At 29.4% G+C, this 23,910-nt stretch overlaps 1 protein-coding gene across 2 annotated transcripts in view; it reads right to left on the bottom strand.

Moving 5' to 3' along the window:
- LOC129959515 (uncharacterized) overlaps positions 1–20,446 on the bottom strand; it is a 56,692-nt gene extending 36,246 nt beyond the window's left edge. For both annotated transcript variants that reach the window (XM_056072381.1, XM_056072382.1), the window contains exon 1: positions 20,328–20,446. In XM_056072381.1, coding sequence (XP_055928356.1) covers positions 20,328–20,370 — 43 coding nt within the window. In that variant the 5' untranslated portion in view covers positions 20,371–20,446. The remainder of the gene's footprint in view (positions 1–20,327) is intronic.
- Positions 20,447–23,910: the final 3,464 nt, after the last annotated feature.

The raw sequence follows: 23,910 nt of genomic DNA, 5'->3' as shown, positions 1-23,910 counted from the left end.
AAGTTGACTACCCAAAAGCATATGGAGCTGCATTCTGCGTCACTGCAAGACAATGCGGAAAAGATTTCGACAGGAAAGGCGGAGAAATCTCAGCATAACAACAATCTTGAACCAATGAATATGGCAGATGCTGAAAGCATGAAAAACTGTTGAACCGTATACTAAGTGTCAAACTGCTGTTCATTAATACTCCTCTTCATAAATGTTTATTTAATGATCGCATTTTCGGTAAATTTTGACAGACAACTTTCTTCTAAAAAAAGCATGTATTAAAAATAATGAATTATATTATTCTAAATTTATTAGAATATTTTTTTTCAGAATAGAAACGCATTATCTTATTTCACATTGAAAATATTGTTTCGCCGAACGTAAGAAATTCTGCTCATTAAGGTACTCCTAAAAGAATCTTTCTAAAGAGCCTTTGAGATACGTTGTGCGCAGAGACTTGTTTTTCATCGGATTCAATGTAAGAAAGTGGATACCACAATAATTGAAAGTATAATAAATGATAATAGAATACTGATTAAAATCTTATATGAACAGAAATAGTTTTCTTTAAAAAGTACAAAATATTACGTTGAAAATAAATTAAGACAATGAGTACATATAAAAATAAAGCGAATAATTAAGTATAAAGCTTTAATAAATACAAATCTTTTTAATTTCTATGATATTTGTATTTCTTCTGAAGATTCTGTAACTGTGGCTTTGTTTGCTTGATTATTTAATGTGCATAGGAAAAATAATTATAGCTTTAGAAGTTGGGAAACTGCACAATTAATAAATCTAATCTTAAAATAAAAAAAATATCTTAAAATCAAAGAGAGGGAGAATCAAATATTCGTGTAAGAGAAAGAATCGAATCTTCTTAAGATATAAAATCACTTATTATCTCATATATGTATCTATATTTATTATTGTTTTGATGAAAGAGTTCTTCATACCAGTATTAAACAAGAGACAAATTCTGTATTTTAAGATCTCGAAATTTCATAAAATCAATGTTATATTTTGTAAATTCAGCAAAAAAGAATTCCCAGGTCAAGAAATTGCAGCTTCCCTTGATGTGGAAACATCTCAGTCCTCTGAATTGATTTCGAGAATGAAGAGGTGTATATTTAGAATGAATTTCTCGCTTAAATTGAGTATTTTGTAGATAAATTTCGTGTCATACTGCGAGTCAAATTGTATATTATGATAATGGAAAAATAATTCAAAGCACTGATTTAAAAAAAAAAAAAAAAACTGAAATAAGTGTTGGATGAAAATGTTCATTAAATAGTGAAATTTCATGAAAATTTATTTTTTGAAGTTGGTTCCTGGTAGGTAGATATTAATGAAGGTTATGTCGAAATTTACTTCAAGCCAGATCTTGATCGTGTATTATATTAGTTGAAATCATTCATTCAAGCTTTGATCCAAATATAAATGTACCAATTTTCTATCAGTTTTCAAATAATTCATTATTTTATCGAAACTTTTGAAGAAATGGAGACATATCATTTCTGTATCATTTGGGATTCAAAATTTGATTTCGTTTGATGTGAAAAGCTTTGATCAATATTATTTAAGATTCAGAGAATGAGAAATATTTCTGTATCAATTCTGAGATGGCCGCTCTCTCTGTTTAGATATTAATTGGAATGTTATCTTATCTAATAAAATTGACATTTTGAAAGATTTATTTGAGACAGAAAGTTTGACATTAACACTTTTTCATCTTTTAAAAGGATCTACGATAAAAATTGATATTTTCATCGAAAACTGATAGATTTTAGAAGAAACGTTTGTTAGAGGAACTTTATATCATGATATACTGGAATAGGAAAAGTTAATAAATTTAGGAAAATTTAATGAATAATATGAAGAAAAGCTGCTTAAATTAAAAGCTTTTGGATGAAACAGTTACAAACTTACAAAATCGTTAATTTCGTGCATTGTTTTCAGAAAATTAGAAATGCATTAGCGATAGCGCAATGAATCTATCTTAAATTGTGATGAAATTTTCAAGCTAGATAACTCCGTTTTATTATTTGAAAATATCAATTGAATTCGAATTTATTAATGTCAGAAATATTGAGAGCAAAGTTGCACATTCATGTAGTTAATATAAATTGAGCCACCAAATTTTCTAAATTGAATTACTGATAAAAACAAATCATGTTGTAATTAGAAATGAACTTTACGTCAACTGTTTGAAGCTGTATTTGGCTATCATTCAAACGCTTTATTGCATCAAATTAATACCACTGCAATCTTCGTTACCACAGTGGTAAAGAGTGCCACCCCAAAGCAGAGATATTATTTTTTCGACAAGAAATAATAAATAAGAATATTAAATCATTTAATGAGTCTTTTCATTCAAGAATGCGGCGTTTGAAATCTGGACTCATATTCCACTATCGGATTAGGTTTTTTAAAAAGATTGCGCATGAGAATTTATTAATATGTCATAACAGAAGAAAAACAGAATAAGCCTTTTCGTTTTTCATAGTTCTCTTCCAGTCTAAAGCGTTTCGTATATATAGATTAAAGATAATTAAAAGCCATTTTGTTTCTAGCTGTCATGCAATTTTGAATTAAATATATACATATAGATTGATTTAAAATAAACGTAGATTTATTGTGACAGCGAAAGCCTCTTCATGCTTTGACAGCTCTCTCTCTCTGTTTGAAATTTAGTTTCGAAGCCCGAGTCCATATCCGCAAGACAGAATAAGAAATAAATGATACATTGCTTAAAAATAGATAAAAGTAATTTTGTTTCTATTTGTCATTTAATTTTGAATGTAGTGCTTAAATGGGTTTGTGAAATATTTTTGATCATTCATTTTTGTTTTCTGCAAAATGACTTGTTGAAATGGACTCTATTCATGCTAATGATTGAAATGATAATCATGTCATTACATACAAATTCCGATGAGAAGAAATCCTCCATTTGGCAGAATCTCCGTATACAAAGCAATCTAACATAAAAACAATAGCTTGAAAAATGTAATATTTTTGATAAATATGATATCCTGAAAATGTATGCTGTATACTAAATCAGGAACTTATAAATTTGTAAATTTCCTACATTTGAAATCAAATGTAATGAAATGGTGACGCAATTACTTTTTTTCGATCAAGTCTTTATATTCCTTACATTCAACTCTTTAAAGAATGCCTTCAAAGCATCAAAAACGTTTTATGATTACTTCCTTCTCTCCTATAAGAAAGATGACATTCAACTCATTTAAGAAAAACCATTTCATAATGACTTCCTATGAAAAAATCCTAGTAGAAATGATGCCATTATTATCTTTAATTATCCCATCAAATTGTTGCATATTTCGTTACAGTAATAGCACCGTCCAAAAACTTGTCAAGATCAGGAAAAACTGGTTAAGAAACGACCGAGTCATGCCACTATAAAAGACGCAATAAAAGGGCTGTTCGTCTACTTTAAATAGAACTTCCGAAGGAAGCGAGGAGAGCAGCTGTTAGGAAACCAATTTGGGACAGAAGTGGGGCATATTTTGGAAAAGGGATTTTCAGTCAAATTTTTTTCCAAGCAATGAGGGTGATAAAATTCTGAAATGGGAAACAAAATTTGAAGCTTTAGAACCATTTAGTTTTATTTAAATTTTTCTTCAAAGATTTTGAACTTTCTTTTCAGCCATCAAATATCAGAAATAATGATACCTTTAAATATCAGCAGAATACTCCTTCAAATAAGAAAAATGTACTTTCCCAGAAATTCCAGTCTTTTACGTTCGATCTCTCCTAAAGATTTCAAAAGCATTCAATATTTTGAGATAAAATCAACAATGAAGTAGCCTTGCTTGTGCCTGGGACAACCCTTCAAATGGAAATTTTGTCGCGAAGTCATTTGTATTACCTTCAAATTCCTTTAAGAATCAATAATGCTCCATTTTTTCGAGAAAGACAGTTGTTATCAAATTTGGAGATCATTTGACAATCCGATTTCAAATCTCACTTGGTATTGAAATGAAAACAAATGTCTTTTACAAGAGATTTCGGAGTATAATAATGTGATTAGCCCTCAAAAGATTTGGCAATAATCAATTATTTTGTAAACTGCATATTGGGTATGATTTTTTTTCTTGGATTTTGAAATCAAAAAAGGCGCGAAGTCATTTGTATTGCCTTTAAATTCCTTTAAGAATCAATAATGCTCCATTTTTTCGAGAAAGACAGTTCTTATCAAATTTTGAGATCATTTGACATTCCGGTTTCAAATCTCACTTGGTATTGGAATGAAAACAAATGTCTTTTGCAAGAGATTTCGGAGTATAATAATGTGATTAGCCCTCGAAAGATATTTGGCAATAATTAATTATTTTGTCAACTGCATATTGGGTATGATTTTTTTTTCTTGGATTTTGAAATCAAAAAAGGCGCGAAGTCATTTGTATTGCCTTCAAATTCCTTTAAGAATCAATAATGCTCCATTTTTTCGAGAAAGACAGTTCTTATCAAATTTCGAGATCATTTGACATTCCGGTTTCTAATCTCACTTGGTATTGGAATGAAAACAAATGTCTTTTGCAAGAGATTTCGGAGTATAATAATGTGATTAGCCCTCGAAAGATATTTGGCAATAATCAATTATTTTGTCAACTGCATATTGGGTATGATTTTTTTTCTTGGATTTTGAAAACATTCTACTACATTTAGCTTTACTAAGAAATGAGTAAAGAAGATAAAAAATTTTGAAGACTAAAAATTGCTGTTGTGATGTGCGATAATTTTCATCTTTCATAAAGATTCTTTTCTTAAAAATTTAGTAATCAATAATTTTATAGTAAAAAAATATTACTTAACCAAAAATAAAAATTTTGAACATGAATAAATGATGATACAGTTTGTATCGCACCCCTCAAGTAATTGAAAATAAAGGAATTCATAAATGGAATCTTATTTTTTTGCCTATTTTCAATAACATTTGAAATGACTTTTTTTGCAGCTTTTATAGTAAAAAAATTCTTTTGAAATTGATTTTTCTCTATAGTCTATTACTAAGGATCAGATCAAAATATGAACAAAGAATAGCAGTTTATCATTAGGATTAGCTAACCCGTCCCCACTTCAAAAATAAGGATAAGAAGCTTTTGATATGGGGGTTGGTTTTTGCGTTCCTAGAGGGCAAAGTAAGATGTGAGGTGGAGTCGTCCCCACTTCGATGACGATTGGGCATGTCTCCTACTGGAAAGATTATACCGTGGTCGGTGATTTCCATTAGAACTCCATCAAAGTTCCCGCCTTATAGCTATAGTGAAAACTGATGTTCATTTGTTATGGATGCTATGGCAGGGTGTGGGTGGCTCTCTTTTGTCGTTTGGTAGCTAAACCCATGAATCAAATTTAGATGAATAATGTACCCTTTGGTACTATTTTTGTAAAGAATGAGTGATATATTTCGTTTCATATCTGGTTAACAGATAAATGATTGTATTCTTACAAAGGAAGCACCCTTTAAGACTCCTTATAATATTCGCAGGCTTTAGATTATATTACATATTTTTTTCACTCTATAGTGAAATTGATGTTTAAAAAAATTGTTAAATAACAGATTTTTAAAAAGTTTGTTATTGTGAAAAGTATCTTTCATTCTCATGCATGATATTCATGTGTAGCTTTGACGAGTCATTTTCCTTCTTGAAAATTAAAATTCGGTGAACAAATGAAGGTAAATCAATGACAATTTGTTAGCTCGCTTCTAGGAGTCTGTTGCACGGGATCTGAGCAAAAGTTCTGAAAAGTAACAATCGTGTGTAAATTAAACAATAAGGAGTGAATTTATTTATTTCCGTCCCGAAAAATGAGGGAAAGAAGCTTCTGTCAGATTCTTGATTTGACTCGAATGGAGGTTAAAGGCTCCAAATGTTAGGCTCAATGTCTTCTGAAGGTCTCACATAAAATCCACTTATCTCGCATGAAATTCTTCCTTTCATTAAATTACTTTATTAATAATCATCGGAAAAAGAAGCATTCCTCAACAGTTTTTCTTCAACGATATGTAGAGAAAAGGATTGCAAAAATTCGAACTCGAGATTTTGATGAGTTCGAAAAACAAATTTTCCGAATATATATCTCTGTTCGTCTGTGACAACTCAGAAATGCTCTGAGCTAGAAGGATGAAACTTGGTAAATGATCTTTGTAGAGTCAAATTGGAGAGAAGATCGAATGTGCAGAGTTTTATGAAATTTTGAGCAATATCTATTAAGAGCTGTCTGTCTGTAGAGCTGTTTGAATAGAAATGAACACTGTAACAACAAACGAAGAGAGCTAGATAGTTAAAATTTAGCACACACATTTAATATCTATATTGTAAACATCTATCAATATAGATTGAGTTATTTTCAGCCAAATCTAACAAGGGGTTGACCATCTCTTTATTCTGTGCTTTTTGAAGCATGCAAACATAACAACTGAAAAACATAAATATTTCAAATTTGGTACGTGATTTTGTGACTACAATTGTGCCAAATTTTGGTTTCAATCGGGTGGGAAAAAACACCCATCCGATTTCGGATATTATTAATCGCATGCCAAAGCACTCGCCAAGGATTCAATAAAAAAGCTTAATTAACGCTAAAAGTTATTATTTCGCCAATTCTATGAAAGTTGTTCTCTGTCTTCCACACAATTTTTGCGAGAGGTGGGGGAATTGCACCTTTATTAGAAAGAAAGAGACCATACCTCCCATCCGTTTGAGAAATATTTTTTTGTATTTAATATTTCTATCGTAAATGAGATCTTTATGGATTTTTTTCATCTCTATTGACAATGATTGTATCTTTCTTGGTTCGACGCCAATAGATTTGGTAATCAGTATGGAAAGTTTTGATCCTTCATAGATCATTGTTTTCCCCCAAATGAATGTGTTTCTTTCATTTTGGTAGCATGATAAGGGGTACAATATAATAACACTATGAACAAGGGATAAAAATTATTTGAATCATTGGAAACAGAATGAACGGAAAAATTTGAATTCACTTTTCAAAATAGATATGTGTGCGTTATTATAATAATATCATCAAGAAATATGACATGGAGAAGTGAGTCACATTTTTATCGGCAATCATTTTGACTAAATGTTAGCCAAAGAAAAAAAAGAAGCAATACAGTCAGAAAGAGGGTTCCCTTCCATTCAAAAGTGAAGCGAAAGTATGACTGGTTCGGGATATGAAGTTGCAGCTATTAGGTTTTGAAAGGAGCAGGAAACGAACGTCTTTCTATATCTTGGAATTTCATTGATGAGAAGAATGAAGTCGTGAATCAATTCAATTTATTACATAAAGATCAGATTCACTTTCAATTCTATTTTATGCACTTTATATTTTATTACAAAATGAAAATTTTGGAAGGAAATATGATTTTCTCAGTTCAAATTGCTAAAATGTAATGATTTTTTCATTTCGAAAAAAGATATCAATCAGAAGATCTCTAAAACTGCCATCTACTACGAATTTCTTATCAGTTCCCTTCAATCATTGCAATGGGGAGTTTCGAATAAAAGGAGTTAGAAGAAGGTAACAGACAATTAACACATAGACTTCTTAAGACAATTGACAATTAAATACATTAAGACGTTGATTATTTTTCCATCTGTAACTAACGAATCAGCACTTACTTTTATTAAAAGTGGGGAGGAAAAATGAAACGAATCAAACAAATAAAACGTGTAATATCTTGAAAAGTGCCCCCCAAAGGATGCAAAAAGGATTGAATTGCAATCCATTTTTCTGATAAGAAGAATCAAATCCATCCTCACGTCGACTAAAAATGACAGATATATGACAATTTCTTCAAACAAGAATTGATATCATTGTAAATTTCAGTGCCTTATGTTCAGTTCACCTAGAAAATGTCCTTGGAAATTTTTAATAAAATTCCCATGCTTTAGTTTCACTTTTCGTCGAAGTGAATGTAGTCAGATGCTCGTCATTTTTGCCCATTAGGTAGTTCGTAAACGTTCAGATTCAGCTTTGATTTTTTTCAGATATGAAAAAAGAGCACATAGGAATTTGAGATAAATCTATCTGTAACATTCCTCAGTAGTTATAATAATGAAATAGAAGTAAACTATTAAAAAGTTGTAAATCATTAAAATAAAAAAGAACTACCTTTCAGTACATTAATAAAAGTTTTCAAGAAACGGTTTTTATTAAATTTATTTATATTAAATGACTGAAGATGTTTTCTTCATCAGTCAGTAAATATCAAGAATGAAAAATGCCACTTCTTTCTCGTTTGGTGTAAATAATTGCGCCTTCCATTTGAATTCCTTTTTTTATAGTTTATTAGATTGAAATATCTATCTTTTGAATGTAATGAAAACTTTTGAAACATTATCTGCCCGTAACTCATCTGCATATTCAATTCGAAGCTTCAGCCAAATCTGTTTCAGATTAATTTTCTGATTACCGTAATAAAAGTTGCTGTGAATTTGCCAAACAACTTCAGTTTGCAGCCAGAAGAAAATATACGGAATATTACTTACTTTATTACGGTTGATCCAATTTCGTTGAAAGAATTTTAACACTATATATTTTTAAAATTTATTTTAAGACGAAATCATTCATTCAAATTAAACTTGCAATTTATGAGTCATATATACACCTTTTAAATAAAATCTATGCCAAAAAATTCAAGTGGATGGAATTTTTGAATAAAATTTCTTGTCAAATTTAATAAGAAATTTGACAAAAAATACTAACTCGGTTATTAATAATAGGAACTTAATCACATAAATATATTCGCTACCATTTTTAATAAAATATACATGGAAATACTAACTATTCAAATAAATTTGATTTTAATAGTTTTCTAAAATCTCAGATACTTGCTTAGTTATACGAATGAACTTTGCTTTTTCTGAATGAGAATTATACATCACATTAACTTCTTCGTCGTCCAGCGAATTCAAGTGAAAGTTCTGCAGGGTGCGCTTCAAGCGTTTTTCTACATCTTCAAACTTTTAAACATTTAAAACGCTTTGTAAATGTTTACTTGTTTGAGTTTTTATTTTTGTTTTTTCTAATGCGGCGAAAAACAGAGGAAAATCAGAAATTTTGCGGACAGGAGAGGACAGCGAAAGGGATAAAATCATGTTTGCAATATAGCATTCAAATCTAGAAATGCAATGATGCCTCTATAAAGATTTAGTAAACATTATCATTTACCATGATAATGTTAATAATTGGATATTGGATAATTTTAATGAGATGAATAGATATTTTTAATAATGTAAACTTATATTGAATGCAAAATGTTTGAAATTTGGTTTCTTTAGTTCCTAAAAATTTCATAACTGCTTTTTACAAAATAACTCTGTAAATCATTCAAAATTGTCTGAAATGTAATGGTAGGTATATTTAATAATAGTAAGTATATATATAGTATAGAATGCAATCCTATGGGGAATTTCATCCTAATCCTAGATACATATGATCACCTTCTATGTAGAAACGAATATACATGGAGAGGGTACAGGTTTCGCTATCAGTAGCCGATGTTTAAAAAGATTGAAATAAAAGGTATTTGCCTATATTAAATATTCATGTTGAAAAAAATGTATCTAATTTATGCCTTTGATATTCAATCTCAAATACTCCAACTCCGAATCCATTGATTTTGATATTTTTCGTCTGCTTAGTGTAAACATACTGAAGGATTTTCTCTGAAAGTAAAGAGAATAAATTTTTTTCTCAGATTCAATAGTGTCACTAGTAGAGAATCAAAATGTCATTCAAATAGTCTGAAAATATTGAAATGATGGATTGCCATCGTGAATATACAAGTATACCAAATTTCTTTTCTCCAGGAAGTGAGTAAACTCCTTCTCAACTCGAAAAGAAATGAAACAACAGGAATTCCTACTTCTTCTTTCAAAAAGAAATCTTTGATGTACAAATTTGGTTTTTAAATGCTATAAGAAAGTGTTTGAAAATAAGCTCCATCATAAAGGAACTTGGCTCATTCGAATCTGATATGTCACATTGAAACTGTTTACAATAAAAAATAATTTTTACTCTAAAAATGCCAATAAAGTTTTATTTTTAACAGTTTTAATAAATTAGCAGTTAACAATCTTCATTGATCAGATGTTAATATTAATAATTAAACATTTAATAAGTTATAATAACTTTAGTAAATAAGTCATTAGCTTTTGTCAACGTACAATATATAGCATTTTCAATGCAACTTTTATTGAATAAATACAACGTCAAGATGAATAGCATGATTCACCTCTCAAGTGTTCATTGTTTTTTATTGCTGTTTTGAGAGTATTTCAATGGATAATAGTAACAATCCTGAAATATTTTTTTTGAATTTTTAATATTTGTATAGATTATCTTAATAAGACCATTCGAATGAGTCAAGTACCTGCTACTGTCTTTGAAAGGACGATAGAAGTCATTGATTCTGCATACTACACCAAGGCCATTCATCCCAGAAATCTCTTTTTGAAGCAATACATCAAGAAGATGTGAAACTGGTTTTTCATAAATAGCGAGTTGAACACCAATACGAGATGAAATGGCTTTTCTGAATAATAAATAATCGGTCCTTTGACAGAAAAGAAAAAGAAATGTTATTTTTAACAAGCCGAATATTAGTTCAATTTAAAGACTCGCCACAAATGCAGTAAATATAAAAGCTGTATTGAACCGGCTGCAACTTTTTATGCAATTCAAATCCCCCAGGCAAAAAAATGAAATCAGACGAAAATTTATTAGATAAAATCTTTTGCCACTAATGTATCAACTTGAGCCATGAAACGGGAATTCCGTAGGACAAAATAATTCTTTGAATCCAGGATCGTTTTTAAATGCTTATTACTTAATTTTGTTAATTACTTTTAGTACATATCAATTATTTTTATTTAGAACAGCCGTATTTGGAGACCAGCTGGTTCACTACAAATTTGGGTTGTGTTTAGTTCAATCAAATCTCCTTTGCACAATTTCATTGCCAATGATCCTTCAACAAAGCTTCTTTAAACATCGAATGATGACAGCCATGAGGCTTTATTAGCCTTTCACGTATTCTGGGTATACGAATTTTCCTAATGAAGTGCTAACACACATGAACGGCTCATTAACTGCTCAAGTTCCTTATGTAATTTCCTTTCTTATTCATCATGTAAAATGCACACACACACACACTATATATATATATATATATATATATATATAGAGAGAGAGAGAGAGAGAGAGAGAGAGATTTATCAAAATCTCGAAACGGAAATGTTGACGATTTAAGTATTTTCTCTTTGTATGTTTCGTATATTAATATAATCGTATATATTAAGAAAGGAAAGAAGAACGTTTTAATTCGTGTATAACAACATTTTAAGAAAAGTTTTTTTTTTCAGTCTTGATCAAATCATCGATATTTAAAACCTTTTCAACTTTGTATTTCTATAGTTGTACGAAAATAAAGATATTTTACTTTTTGGATTTAAAAACTACTCATAGATTGCTACTTAAAGCATCATTTATTTTCATGCTCATATATTTAGCGTTTTTCTCTTATTGTTTTTATCATCACCCTTTTAGCATTCTCTTAATTATGAATTTATTTATGAGAAAAATTAAGTACAATTTACTTTTTGAATTAAAAAGGTAATTTCTCGAATGTTAACCAAAACCTATTCTTGAAAACTATCGCACTTTGTTGAATATAAAAACTCAACAATTATATAAATATAAATCACTCGAGATCATATGAGAAGGATCCATTTACAAGAAAAGAATCAAAATACCTAAGAATTAATAGATATCATCATTAATGGAAATCAAACAAATTAAAGATCAATGAATTCAGAAGATTTTAGTTCCCTAAGTCCATTTTGGTTTTAATTTCATAAGAAACATATAATTTTATTATAGTAATTTTAGAATTATCCTTATACAAACTATTATTCAATTTCTTGTACACTATTAGGTGGTTTTGAATCTCATATATCTTTCAGTTATTCTATAGTCAAACTCCAACATATTGACAATCAAAACACGTCTATTAATTACCAGACAGTAGTAAGTACTCTTTAGTTTCAGTTATAAGTGTACTTGAAAATGTTATAAACTTCTACTCCGTATTTATGCTTCAGAAGTATGGAAAGAGCCTAAATTTCTCTGGTATCTTACATGGAAAAAATGCATTAAGAGACTTGGTTAGTTGTGACGTTGCGATACAAATGTCAAATCTGAAAATTCGAAATAAATTAACGTTTTTTAGTTAAAAGAAAACTCGAAGGTTCATTAAAATCACTCGAAGGTTCAATAAATTGTCCTTATTTTATTTACTCGTTTGCTCAGGTCCCAATGATTAAGATAGTAATAGTCTGCCACTTAAAGACTCACAGAATGCTTCCTTTGACTATTTTTAATTTTATTTATTTCCAAGGAAATAAGAAAAGTTCTCTTAATAAAACTTAGGTTATATATCTAACTCGTAATAACATATGGCTACATTGCAATAGATAGATAGCATTTATAAGAATTGATGCATACTTATATCCCTTCTACGTTTGGCAGATTCACAGCGAGAACAACGAACTGCTGAAACACAATGGTTTCCTGCAAATAATTTACAAATAATGTACGCTATATATCTAGTAGAATGCTGCATACCTATGATTTGACTCAAGCGTAGTATATTTTTCTTTTTCGTAGACTGCGTAGTACCCGACAGGTGTTCTATAATCCTGAGATTTTGGACTTGTATGCGAAGAAAAAACGCGCATCCCGGAGTAATACTTCTGTATCCATAATGCGACATTTGCAGAGGGAGGATTTTGTTGAACCTTGCTAATTATATCAGCAAAAAATATATACTTCATCAGAAAGGATGATTGCATACCATTGGACATTTATCCCAATGACTTCCAGCTAAACAAATCTCAAGTATTTCCATCTCTCTCTTCATAGACTGGATTTATGCTTCCTACACGCTGCAGTAGTAAAGGCAACTTTTTAGAACCTATTGCTTGTTTTCAGCCATCGAGTGGTATGATATTTCCCTCCTACAGTCATGAGCCATTTCCCTCCTACAGTCATCATTGATGGTTTCAATCTCGTAGCACAGTTAGACTTGCTTGTTGATTTGAATTCCCTACGGGAGTGTTCCACACCTATCATTTGAAATGACATTCGAATTCAGTATCCTTTGACAAGGATTTGTCGGAATGACGATAGACTCTTGTACTCCGTGTATTTTCTTTCTATTTCCGAAATGATCTCAACGGCTTTGAAAACAGCTTAAATCATTTCATGCACGAAGTGACGCTCATATATAGCTTTATATACAAACAGGCGGGTACAACAGAGGAGAGGTGCATATTTTGCGTGAAATCGTTTCTACCAGTTTTTCGAGCATCTGAATTAGGGATTGCAATACCGGACCCAAATTTCAATACCGGTATTCGGTATTTTTTAGATCTTAATACCGATTTTAATACCGGTATTAGAAATTTTAGAAAATGAAAGAAAACACAGGTGTTTCTTTGTTTTATCTGCCAGTTTTATTAGAAAGGGTAAATATCCCAAAAAATAATCTGTAACTTATAAATTATAACAGTATATAAAGAATCACAAAAAAGTAAAGGAACAACTTATTTATTTAAATCACAAAAAATTGTAAATATCACTATTCAGTCTGTGGTACTAATACACATTTTTGAAATGTGATCTTAAAAAAGATAATGCATCAATTGCACTGTCATTAAGCCTGAAAAGTAATTTTGTGCAAAAATTACCAGCAGTCGAAAATGCTCTTTGGGCATCTACGATAGTTAGTGGTATTGTTAGCAATGCGCGATATACTTTTTCCAAGTATTTACCTCTAAATCCCTCATCTTCAAATAAATCGATTTCTTATCGGATGATTTTGGATGCAACTGATTTCTGTATTGTATTTTGGTTCGTTGAAATTTTCTTATTTATCGCTAATTCTAATTTTTGTTCAAGAGGCAATTCCTTTTCACTATCGACATTAGTGTCATCATAATCTTCGATAACTGAACCAAATTCTTTTAAATGTGGATAGGTTTGTGGGTAAAAAATTTTAAGAAAATTTACTATAAACTTAATTAGATTTGAATTAGTTATTTTCTTTTCTTCTTTTTCATTTTTATTTTTAAAATCATTATAATTATGTCAATACAATAAGACATTTTCTATTTCGATATGCCTTTCTTCTGTGCGATTTTTCAATGTAATATATAATTTTCAGATAGTGATGTGTGCTGCTAGAAGTAAACGGTTCCAACGTGTTTTAAAATCTAATATTAACATATATTCTGTTTCATTTTCAGTTAGTATGTATTTTAGTAATATGTCATCTTTTATAGGGGAACGTTTAAATATCTTAACAATTTTTCGAAATTTATAAATTATAAGAAGCAATTCTTGATGGGTTAATATTTCATCTTCATTAGCAATATCTTCTTCAACAATTACATTGTCATTATCTTCATTGCCAATATCACTCTCACTCTCTTCAAAGTTGGAATCCGAAGTTTTTATATACACAGTATTTGAATTCTTCTGTTCTTTATTTTTTTTGGTATAATACATCTATTGGTTGTATGACAATTGCGTACAGTACACTTTGCGTGCCAGTCATAAAACTGTGAATCAATAATCTCATTTACAATGCAGTTGTGTTACTGATACGGGTCTGTTCCAGGAGAGATTACAACATTTTAAACGTTATCTAAAAGTGTCATATTTGGCAAGAGTTAGCATGATGTTTGACACAATTTCGAATACTTAACGATACGTTCATTAATACAATTTCATGCGTTTTAATACTATATGAATAATTTTCACTTTGCTTTTTATGAAAGATGGATTGCTTTTCAATGTATTTATTCAAAAATGTATGATAAAAATCATTGAGGAATGACATTTCTTCTCATATAAATAGTGTATCCACTTCGAAATAATAATCGTTTCTTCTAGATTTTAGATATAAATGCATTACTTTACATAAATATAACGTTTTGCATTAAACGAAAGAGTTCGCGTTTCAGTTTCTGCTTAATTTCTTCTTGCTTCGTTTATTGAATTCAATAATTTCGAACATTAAAATATATGTTATTTAAATATAGGAACTTAAAAAAAAGTTGTTTATTAAATTTTAAGTACAATTAAATGAGGTTAGTGGTATTGGAATGATTTGATGTGTGTTATTAATTAGCTGAAATGCACATTTAAATAATCCACATATCTTAAAACAATTGGAATCGTTTGTGATGATAAAAGTTAAGTTCAGGTGTCATTTTTTAGATGGAATATCTATTTCAGATTTTCCTTTAAAGTTTATTGATTTTCATTTCAGAACTATACTTAGTATACTTTGTCTGTGAATGATTAATGAAGAGAATTTATATGATTGAAAGTAAATTATTTTTTACTGTAAATTTTTAGAAAGTTATCATGGAAAAAAGTCAATATTTCTCTTAATTTTTGATTCATTAAAATTCTAATTAAAAGTTCAAATAATTACTTTAATACCATCAAAAGTATATATTTGCCAAATTTGATAGGCAGACAGCCTGGTGTGTTCAGAGCCAGTATATACACATAGAGACAAAAGTTTTTTCCTTGTTTTTATCAAAATTTAGTTAAAATACCAATACATTTTCTCGCCAAATACTCTTGCCAACAGATAACATATGTTTTAGCAACTTAGACTAATCTCTCCTTACCCCCTTTTTTTCAAAGAGCTACGCGTGATTTATTGACTTTTTATGACCCGTACGCATTTGTCCCACTATAACATCGGTTACTCCTAACTGAATTCCATGAGCATAGCACAATTGCTGATTTGCACCAATCAACTTTCCAACATTTTTCATAACTGTTGCTCCATCAGTCATTATGGATACAATATCTTCTTTCAGGGATAATCCATGTTTCGCTGATTTAGATTTAAGCAATTAATTAAGCCATTAATTAATTAATTTCGCCCGTTAGGGAGACATAAAAACAAAAACGTATACTATTTTGCTATGTTGGCGATTTCTGAACATATAGTAGAGACAATTTTAATTAAACCGGTATTTAAACTTGTGAATACCGGTATTACAAAATTGTACAAATGGCTCAAAATACCGGTATTCGGTATTCCGGTATACCGGTATTGCAATCTCTAATCTGAATGTAAGTGAGAAAAAGCATTTATGAATGTTAATATATATACGTGTTAATATACTCCTTTTAAACCTGGAGATTTGTCAGTAATATCCAAATTTTTTAATAGTTATTAGTGAACCCAAACTTAGTGAGAAACCCTTTAATTAGACAAGTATTTTGAAAGGATATATTCTGTCTGCTTCATGCGTAATAATAAACCAAATTCTGTCTGATTCTCCTTAATAGACTTCAATTATTATTCCATATATTAACACATTTATTTATTCAAAATTTCCATTTAGAAGTGCAGCAGTAGCAGAAGGAGACACAAATGCTCTGCTTTTTGAAGCACTCAAAAAGCATTTTAATAAATTATGTTAAAAAGAACTTATTTGTACCAGCGACCACTCAAACCGAAATAAGTATCATGATAAAAATAAGCACTGAAAATTCCGACAAACACTGAAATATTTCTCCGACCTGCAACTTCTAATGAAATTAAAAAAAGGACGAAGTCTAAAAAGTAAACCAAATCGTTCTTCTTCTTCAGTTGCATCATTATCGTTTTAGCTGAGACTTCCAACTACGTACGGAGGAAAAAGAAGACGGAGATTTAACAAAAAAATCAAAGAGTTTGAGTCATTTTTCAAAATCTGTCAAGCTACTAAAAGAGGTTACGGCTACGGAATTTAGATAAGAAAGACTTTTACTTGACGTTTAATTATTTATCGAAACCCTAATTAAAGTCCAATCTTTCAGAGAAAAGATTCTGAATCAAAATTTTAAATTTGTTTCGTAAGATATTTAAGACAACTCAAATGTCTCAATGAAAAGGGTAGATACAGTATTAAGAAAGCAAAATGAATCTGTCTTTCATGCAAGAGATAATAATTGTGCTTCAGCACTTAATATCTCGGCAAAATAAGCTGACGGGATATGTTCAAACTACTCAAACACTTACATTTTTGATCAAAAATGTTTTTTAATAATGAAAGAAAAATAAGTAAAAAAGCCCCGTTCAATTTATAAAGTTTTCTTGCGTTTTAAAAATAACTGAGATCGCATCCAATACATTGAATTCGAATCGTTTTTAAAAGCACACATTACTAATGCACTAAGAAGTAGATTTTTTATTTGAATTATTTTGTATTTTTAATTTAATCCTGATCTATGGCAACCTGAAATAAATTTTCTCGGTAGAAAACCTCAATGAAATTTATCAAACAACTGATGTTTTGAAAATGTTAAAATATCGTATAACCATCAAGAATATATAAGAATACAAAATTTCAAAACTCCAGCACATTAGAAAGTAAGTGAAAAATCGATTACAAAATTCCAACTTACAAAACTCTAGGATAAAACAATTCAAGTTAAATAAAAGTGTTTAAATGTCAGGGAAGTTTCAAGCTAAAAGATCTCGAATATTTATCTAAAGGTCATGATAAGAAATAGCATTCAAATCCAATATACAGGATCTTCCTAATTAAAGTTCCATTATGAAATACCATAAAAGGAAAATTATTAGATAAAATGTTATCAAAATGGGTAATGGTTTACAGTAGAATATTAGATTTTTCCTCCCATAAACTAATTCTTGTGGGAATGAGACCCATTTTTTACCTGAATGGACACCCATAACTACAGTTCTGAAAACTCACTGTTCGGTGACTTTAGAAGAATGCAATGGAACTGAGTGGATAACATAAGAGATTTGTTTGTCTCAAATCTGCAGTTATGGATGTTGACATCCATAAAGCATTAAAGCAAATCTTGTTTACAAAAAAAAAAAAAAAAAAAAAAAAAAAAAACCCTGACCCAGGAGGATTACCATGATGTGTCCTTCGTACAGAAAAGATTATTTGATCTTTAGTGTCACCAGTCTTAAATAATTTCATTTGGTTGCCACTAAATCTTGTAACTTTAATATTCTGATCTTGAAAAAGGTCGAGTGCATTCGCAGGACACTCTTTCTCCCTCTCCTATACCAAAGAATTTTTTTAATTCAATTAAATTTGCCATATAAGCAGCAAAAAACATTTCATTACATGTCTCTTTTGAGAGAATTGATTTCTGTATTTCGTATTTAAAAAAAATCAAATTTAAATATAAATTGAAAGGAAATAATGAAAAAAAATGAGCACCATCTAAGATCATCTAATTATAGAATAAGACACTTTTTAAGTTATAAGGAAATATATTTTTTGTTTGAAATTTTTAAACAACATATTGTCATTTAATTAGGAATATTATAATAATGCTTTAAAATTTAAATGATACTTCATTTTAATTTAAATCAATTCGTGCATGGTCTTTGTTGAATAAATAAACCCAAATATATATCAATATCTATATTCAAAGAATATCGCAAAAAGAATAAATATATCGAAAATTCATGGCCCTTTAATATTAGGACACCCCTAGGTATTTGTGTCCTTTGCTTATTTGATAATCCGCCTTGTATATAACTAGTAATGAAATCTTCTACAGTTGAGACTATACTATAAAATAAACGCAGAGAGAAAATGTCATAAACAGTTGTAAAAATATTAAGAAATCAAGATATTAAATTTATATTATCTTCACGAAATAGTCATAAAAATGTGTAATGAAAAACTCATGAAGTAAAGTTCATCATGAAACAGTTACTTTTTAACTCGCGAAGCGAATTCAATGAGATTGTCAGAAGGTAATTAAAAAAAATAACGTTTTACCAAGATCAAAGTATTTAAAAAAAAATAATTAAGTATTGACGTAGCAGTTGATGAAAATTCCTAAGGAACTGACAACATAATAAATATTAGCACTTTTTTGGTAATTTAAAAGTGAAAAGCTTCCCTATTGAGAAAGATTGCTCATATCGCAGCAATTCAAAACTTAATTGCTTCATCTTTTTACACATAAAATTCAGTTGATGGGATTTTGATGTTGAGGAAGCATTTTGATTAAGAAAAAAAATTATTATTATTGCAGTGTTTCTAAAAATATGCCATTTTTTAACCAGCACGAATTGAATATATTTGAGAAGTATTAAAGCATTCAATTGGAAAAGCAATCATTAGTTCTGGTGCTATGCATTTGCTTCCTTTTAGAACGGTTACTTTTTATCATTTTATTATACCCGAGATATCTTTTATTAACAAAAACTATTTAATTAATTTTTGTCTTTATGCAATAATACTTGGGAGCAAAATTTGAAGTACAATATAGCAAATGCAGCATTACAAAAGCTACAGTATCACATGTCAAATCTGCTTTTAACTATCGAATGTTGTAAAAGGAAACAATATATTTTTTATTAATACTCAATGGAATGCCAACAAATAAGTACATAAGCACTATTTTTTGAAAATTATATATATAATATTTTAATGTAAAAATATTTTATATAAAATAATACATTATATACTATAAATCTTATTATAGTCCAAATTTAATTCAAATCAAATTATCAGTTGCATCAAATAACTTTTAAATCTCGTAATTTCTATAAAATTTGTAAATTATACCAAATTACCCCAAAACTAATTTTTTTCCCGAATTATTTATAATTGTTTTTAAAAAATGACAAAATATAATAAAACCTTGTGAATTCAAAAGGAATAAAATGATTTGAAACAGTTTATATCTTTATACATTAGTCCTACTGATAAAATGTGTCATTTAATTAATGATCTGATTCACTTGAACTTTTCACATTGTATTTTGAAGAAAATCTATGAAGAAATTGTTTAGTATTGAAAGGATGGCGTGGTAAGAAATGGAAAAGTAGGGTTTTTATCAAGATTATTTTGTTATTCGAAATTTTACACAATTCCAAAATATTTCATACAAATCAGAATTATTTGAAATCTCACACTTTGATCGCTTTAGAATTATAGAAGCGGCTTTTTCACAATCTCGTAGAAATATTAGGCCAAATGATCAAAACATGTCTGCTTTCAAAATTCCATTTCTAAAAGTCTCGTTTCCATTTCTTCTGTCTAAATTTCTTTTTATTCCAAATGCTCATCTTTATTCCAGTAGTCACAAATTATTGCAGCATATACGCATTTTTTATAAAATTCTTTTTTTTCTTCCAATTCCTACTCTAGTTATTTTATAAAGTAAATTTCAAACAGCAGTTTTTTTGAAATATATTTCTTGTGGAGAAACGAAAAGCAACTCACCTGTCAATGCCAATACTACGAGAATCACGTATTTCGCTGCCATGAAGTCTAATGGATTATTTATCTTCGAGTGAAAAACCCAAAGGAGCGGAGCCTCCAAATCGTCTGACAGAAATGGTTCTTAGTATCTTCCCTTTTGCATTTTATCCCGGCACTTAGTTCCCTGGATTGCTCACCAGAGGGAGTATTGTCATGACATTGGTTTCAACTGAAAGCGGGGATTCCTTCTCTTTGGCAACGGAACATGGTTATTCATTCAGTATTAACATGAAAAATATATCTTTCTTCGTCAATTAAAAAATATGATATGGAATCATTATCCAACAAAAGTACATCTTTTAATACTCTGAAATTTTTATATTTTGAATTATCCGAAACGATCTCCGCTATCAAGGTTTCGAACGCAATTTCAAAGAAGATTCAAAGAAACGGAGCGTAGTTTTTCTCTCCATTGTTTGTTATAATCCTTCTATCAAAAATATGTTTCTTTGTTTTGAATAATCTTTATCATATTTCTAGATATGTATTTATTTGTTTTTTCTTTCTTTAGAGTACCAATAATAAATGAGTATTTTGCTAAACAGTGACGGGCTGGTTGCCTACAGAAAATAGGAACTCTGTCACACTTATGATGCTATCTTTCAGTTTTTATAACGAAAATATATTTAAAAAAATCCATAAATTGAAACCAAAAATTGGAAATCTAATTCTGTATTAAATTCTGGTTGCCTACAGAAAATAGGAACTCAGTCACACTTATGATGCTATCTTTCAGTTTTTATAACGCAGATATATTTTAAAAAATCCATAAATTGAAACCAAAAATTGGAAATCTAATTCTGTATTAAATTCTGGTTGCCTACAGAAAATAGGAACTCAGTCACACTTATGATGCTATCTTTCAGTTTTTATAACGCAGATATATTTTAAAAAATCCATAAATTGAAACCAAAAATTGGAAATCTAATTCTGTATTAAATTCTGGTTGCCTACAGAAAATAGGAACTCAGTCACACTTATGATGCTATCTTTCAGTTTTTATAACGCAGATATATTTTAAAAAATCCATAAATTGAAACCAAAAATTGGAAATCTAATTCTGTATTAAATTCTGGTTGCCTACAGAAAATAGGAACTCAGTCACACTTATGATGCTATCTTTCAGTTTTTATAACGAAAATATATTTAAAAAAATCCATAAATTGAAACCAAAAATTGGAAATCTAATTCTGTATTAAATTCTGGTTGCCTACAGAAAATAGGAACTCAGTCACACTTATGATGCTATCTTTCAGTTTTTATAACGCAGATATATTTTAAAAAATCCATAAATTGAAACCAAAAATTGGAAATCTAATTCTGTATTAAATTCTGGTTGCCTACAGAAAATAGGAACTCAGTCACACTTATGATGCTATCTTTCAGTTTTTATAACGCAGATATATTTTAAAAAATCCATAAATTGAAACCAAAAATTGGAAATCTAATTCTGTATTAAATTCTGGTTGCCTACAGAAAATAGGAACTCTGTCACACTTATGATGCTATCTTTCAGTTTTTATAACGAAAATATATTTTAAAAAATCCATAAATTGAAACCAAAAATTGGAAATCTAATTCTGTATTAAATTCTGGTTGCCTACAGAAAATAGGAACTCAGTCACACTTATGATGCTATCTTTCAGTTTTTATAACGCAGATATATTTTAAAAAATCCATAAATTGAAACCAAAAATTGGAAATCTAATTCTGTATTAAATTCTGGTTGCCTACAGAAAATAAGAACTCAGTCACACTTATGATGCTATCTTTCAGTTTTTATAACGAAAATATATTTTAAAAAATCCATAAATTGAAACCAAAAATTGGAAATCTAATTCTGTATTAAATTCTGGTTGCCTACAGAAAATAGGAACTCAGTCACACTTATGATGCTATCTTTCAGTTTTTATAACGCAGATATATTTTAAAAAATCCATAAATTGAAACCAAAAATTGGAAATCTAATTCTGTATTAAATTCTGGTTGCCTACAGAAAATAGGAACTCTGTCACACTTATGATGCTATCTTTCAGTTTTTATAACGAAAATATATTTTAAAAAATCCATAAATTGAAACCAAAAATTGGAAATCTAATTCTGTATTAAATTCTGGTTGCCTACAGAAAATAGGAACTCAGTCACACTTATGATGCTATCTTTCAGTTTTTATAACGCAGATATATTTTAAAAAATCCATAAATTGAAACCAAAAATTGGAAATCTAATTCTGTATTAAATTCTGGTTGCCTACAGAAAATAGGAACTCTGTCACACTTATGATGCTATCTTTCAGTTTTTATAACGAAAATATATTTTAAAAAATCCATAAATTGAAACCAAAAATTGGAAATCTAATTCTGTATTAAATTCTGGTTGCCTACAGAAAATAGGAACTCAGTCACACTTATGATGCTATCTTTCAGTTTTTATAACGCAGATATATTTTAAAAAATCCATAAATTGAAACCAAAAATTGGAAATCTAATTCTGTATTAAATTCTGGTTGCCTACAGAAAATAGGAACTCAGTCACACTTATGATGCTATCTTTCAGTTTTTATAACGCAGATATATTTTAAAAAATCCATAAATTGAAACCAAAAATTGGAAATCTAATTCTGTATTAAATTCTGGTTGCCTACAGAAAATAGGAACTCAGTCACACTTATGATGCTATCTTTCAGTTTTTATAACGCAGATATATTTTAAAAAATCCATAAATTGAAACCAAAAATTGGAAACCTAATTTCTGTATTAAATTCTCATTGTTTCGCATATCAGCGTTTTTCACATAAAATTACTGTATATGCCTTCAAAAAACATTTATTTGCATATACGTTCTACTAAATAACAGAGGATCTAATGTGATCATTTTATCCTGCTTAAATATTGTTTAGTAATGTTTAAATGATTGTTTCGTGACAATTTTGTTACATCAAAATATTCTCATCCTGATTAATATCAGTAAATATAACCAGTTTCTAAACTCCCGCATAGAAACCGCCACAAGTGCCTTTATTTTTAAATTTTTGATTGGGGCGATTAAATCCTATATTGAAAGCATTACGTTTCTCGTTTACATGTATATTTCAATACAGACAGACAGATGGTCTTGGTTTCTATACATTGGAGACTGAAACAGTGTATAAAATTTCATTTCAGTTGCTGTGTTTTTAAGATACCATGAAGTGAAAGTACCGACAGACAGATGGGTAACCCCTCTCGGATTTGATGCACAGCCACACTGTATAAGCCAGATCTGTGAAATCAATTTTCTTCATCTAGCTTTTTTTCTTTGAAGTGCACTTGTACTCGGACAGACAGGTTTTCTGTGAATGGAAAATTGAACCAAAATCTACACATCCTTCTAGCCGTGTTCATAGGCATCATTCCAAACCAGCGGTCTCCCTGGAATTTTCTCGTATAATCTCCAATAAAGGTTTTATCCCATCAAATTGTGAAACTTGGATAAGGCGGCTGGAACAGTATTGGCGAACAATAGTTACGCAATATCGATCTTTGGCATGAATCTAGCATTTTTA

Source organism: Argiope bruennichi, chromosome X1 (assembly GCF_947563725.1).
Source record: "Argiope bruennichi chromosome X1, qqArgBrue1.1, whole genome shotgun sequence".
Classification (NCBI taxonomy): Eukaryota; Metazoa; Arthropoda; class Arachnida; order Araneae; family Araneidae; genus Argiope; species Argiope bruennichi.
This window is presented reverse-complemented; position numbering and strand designations above follow the sequence as displayed.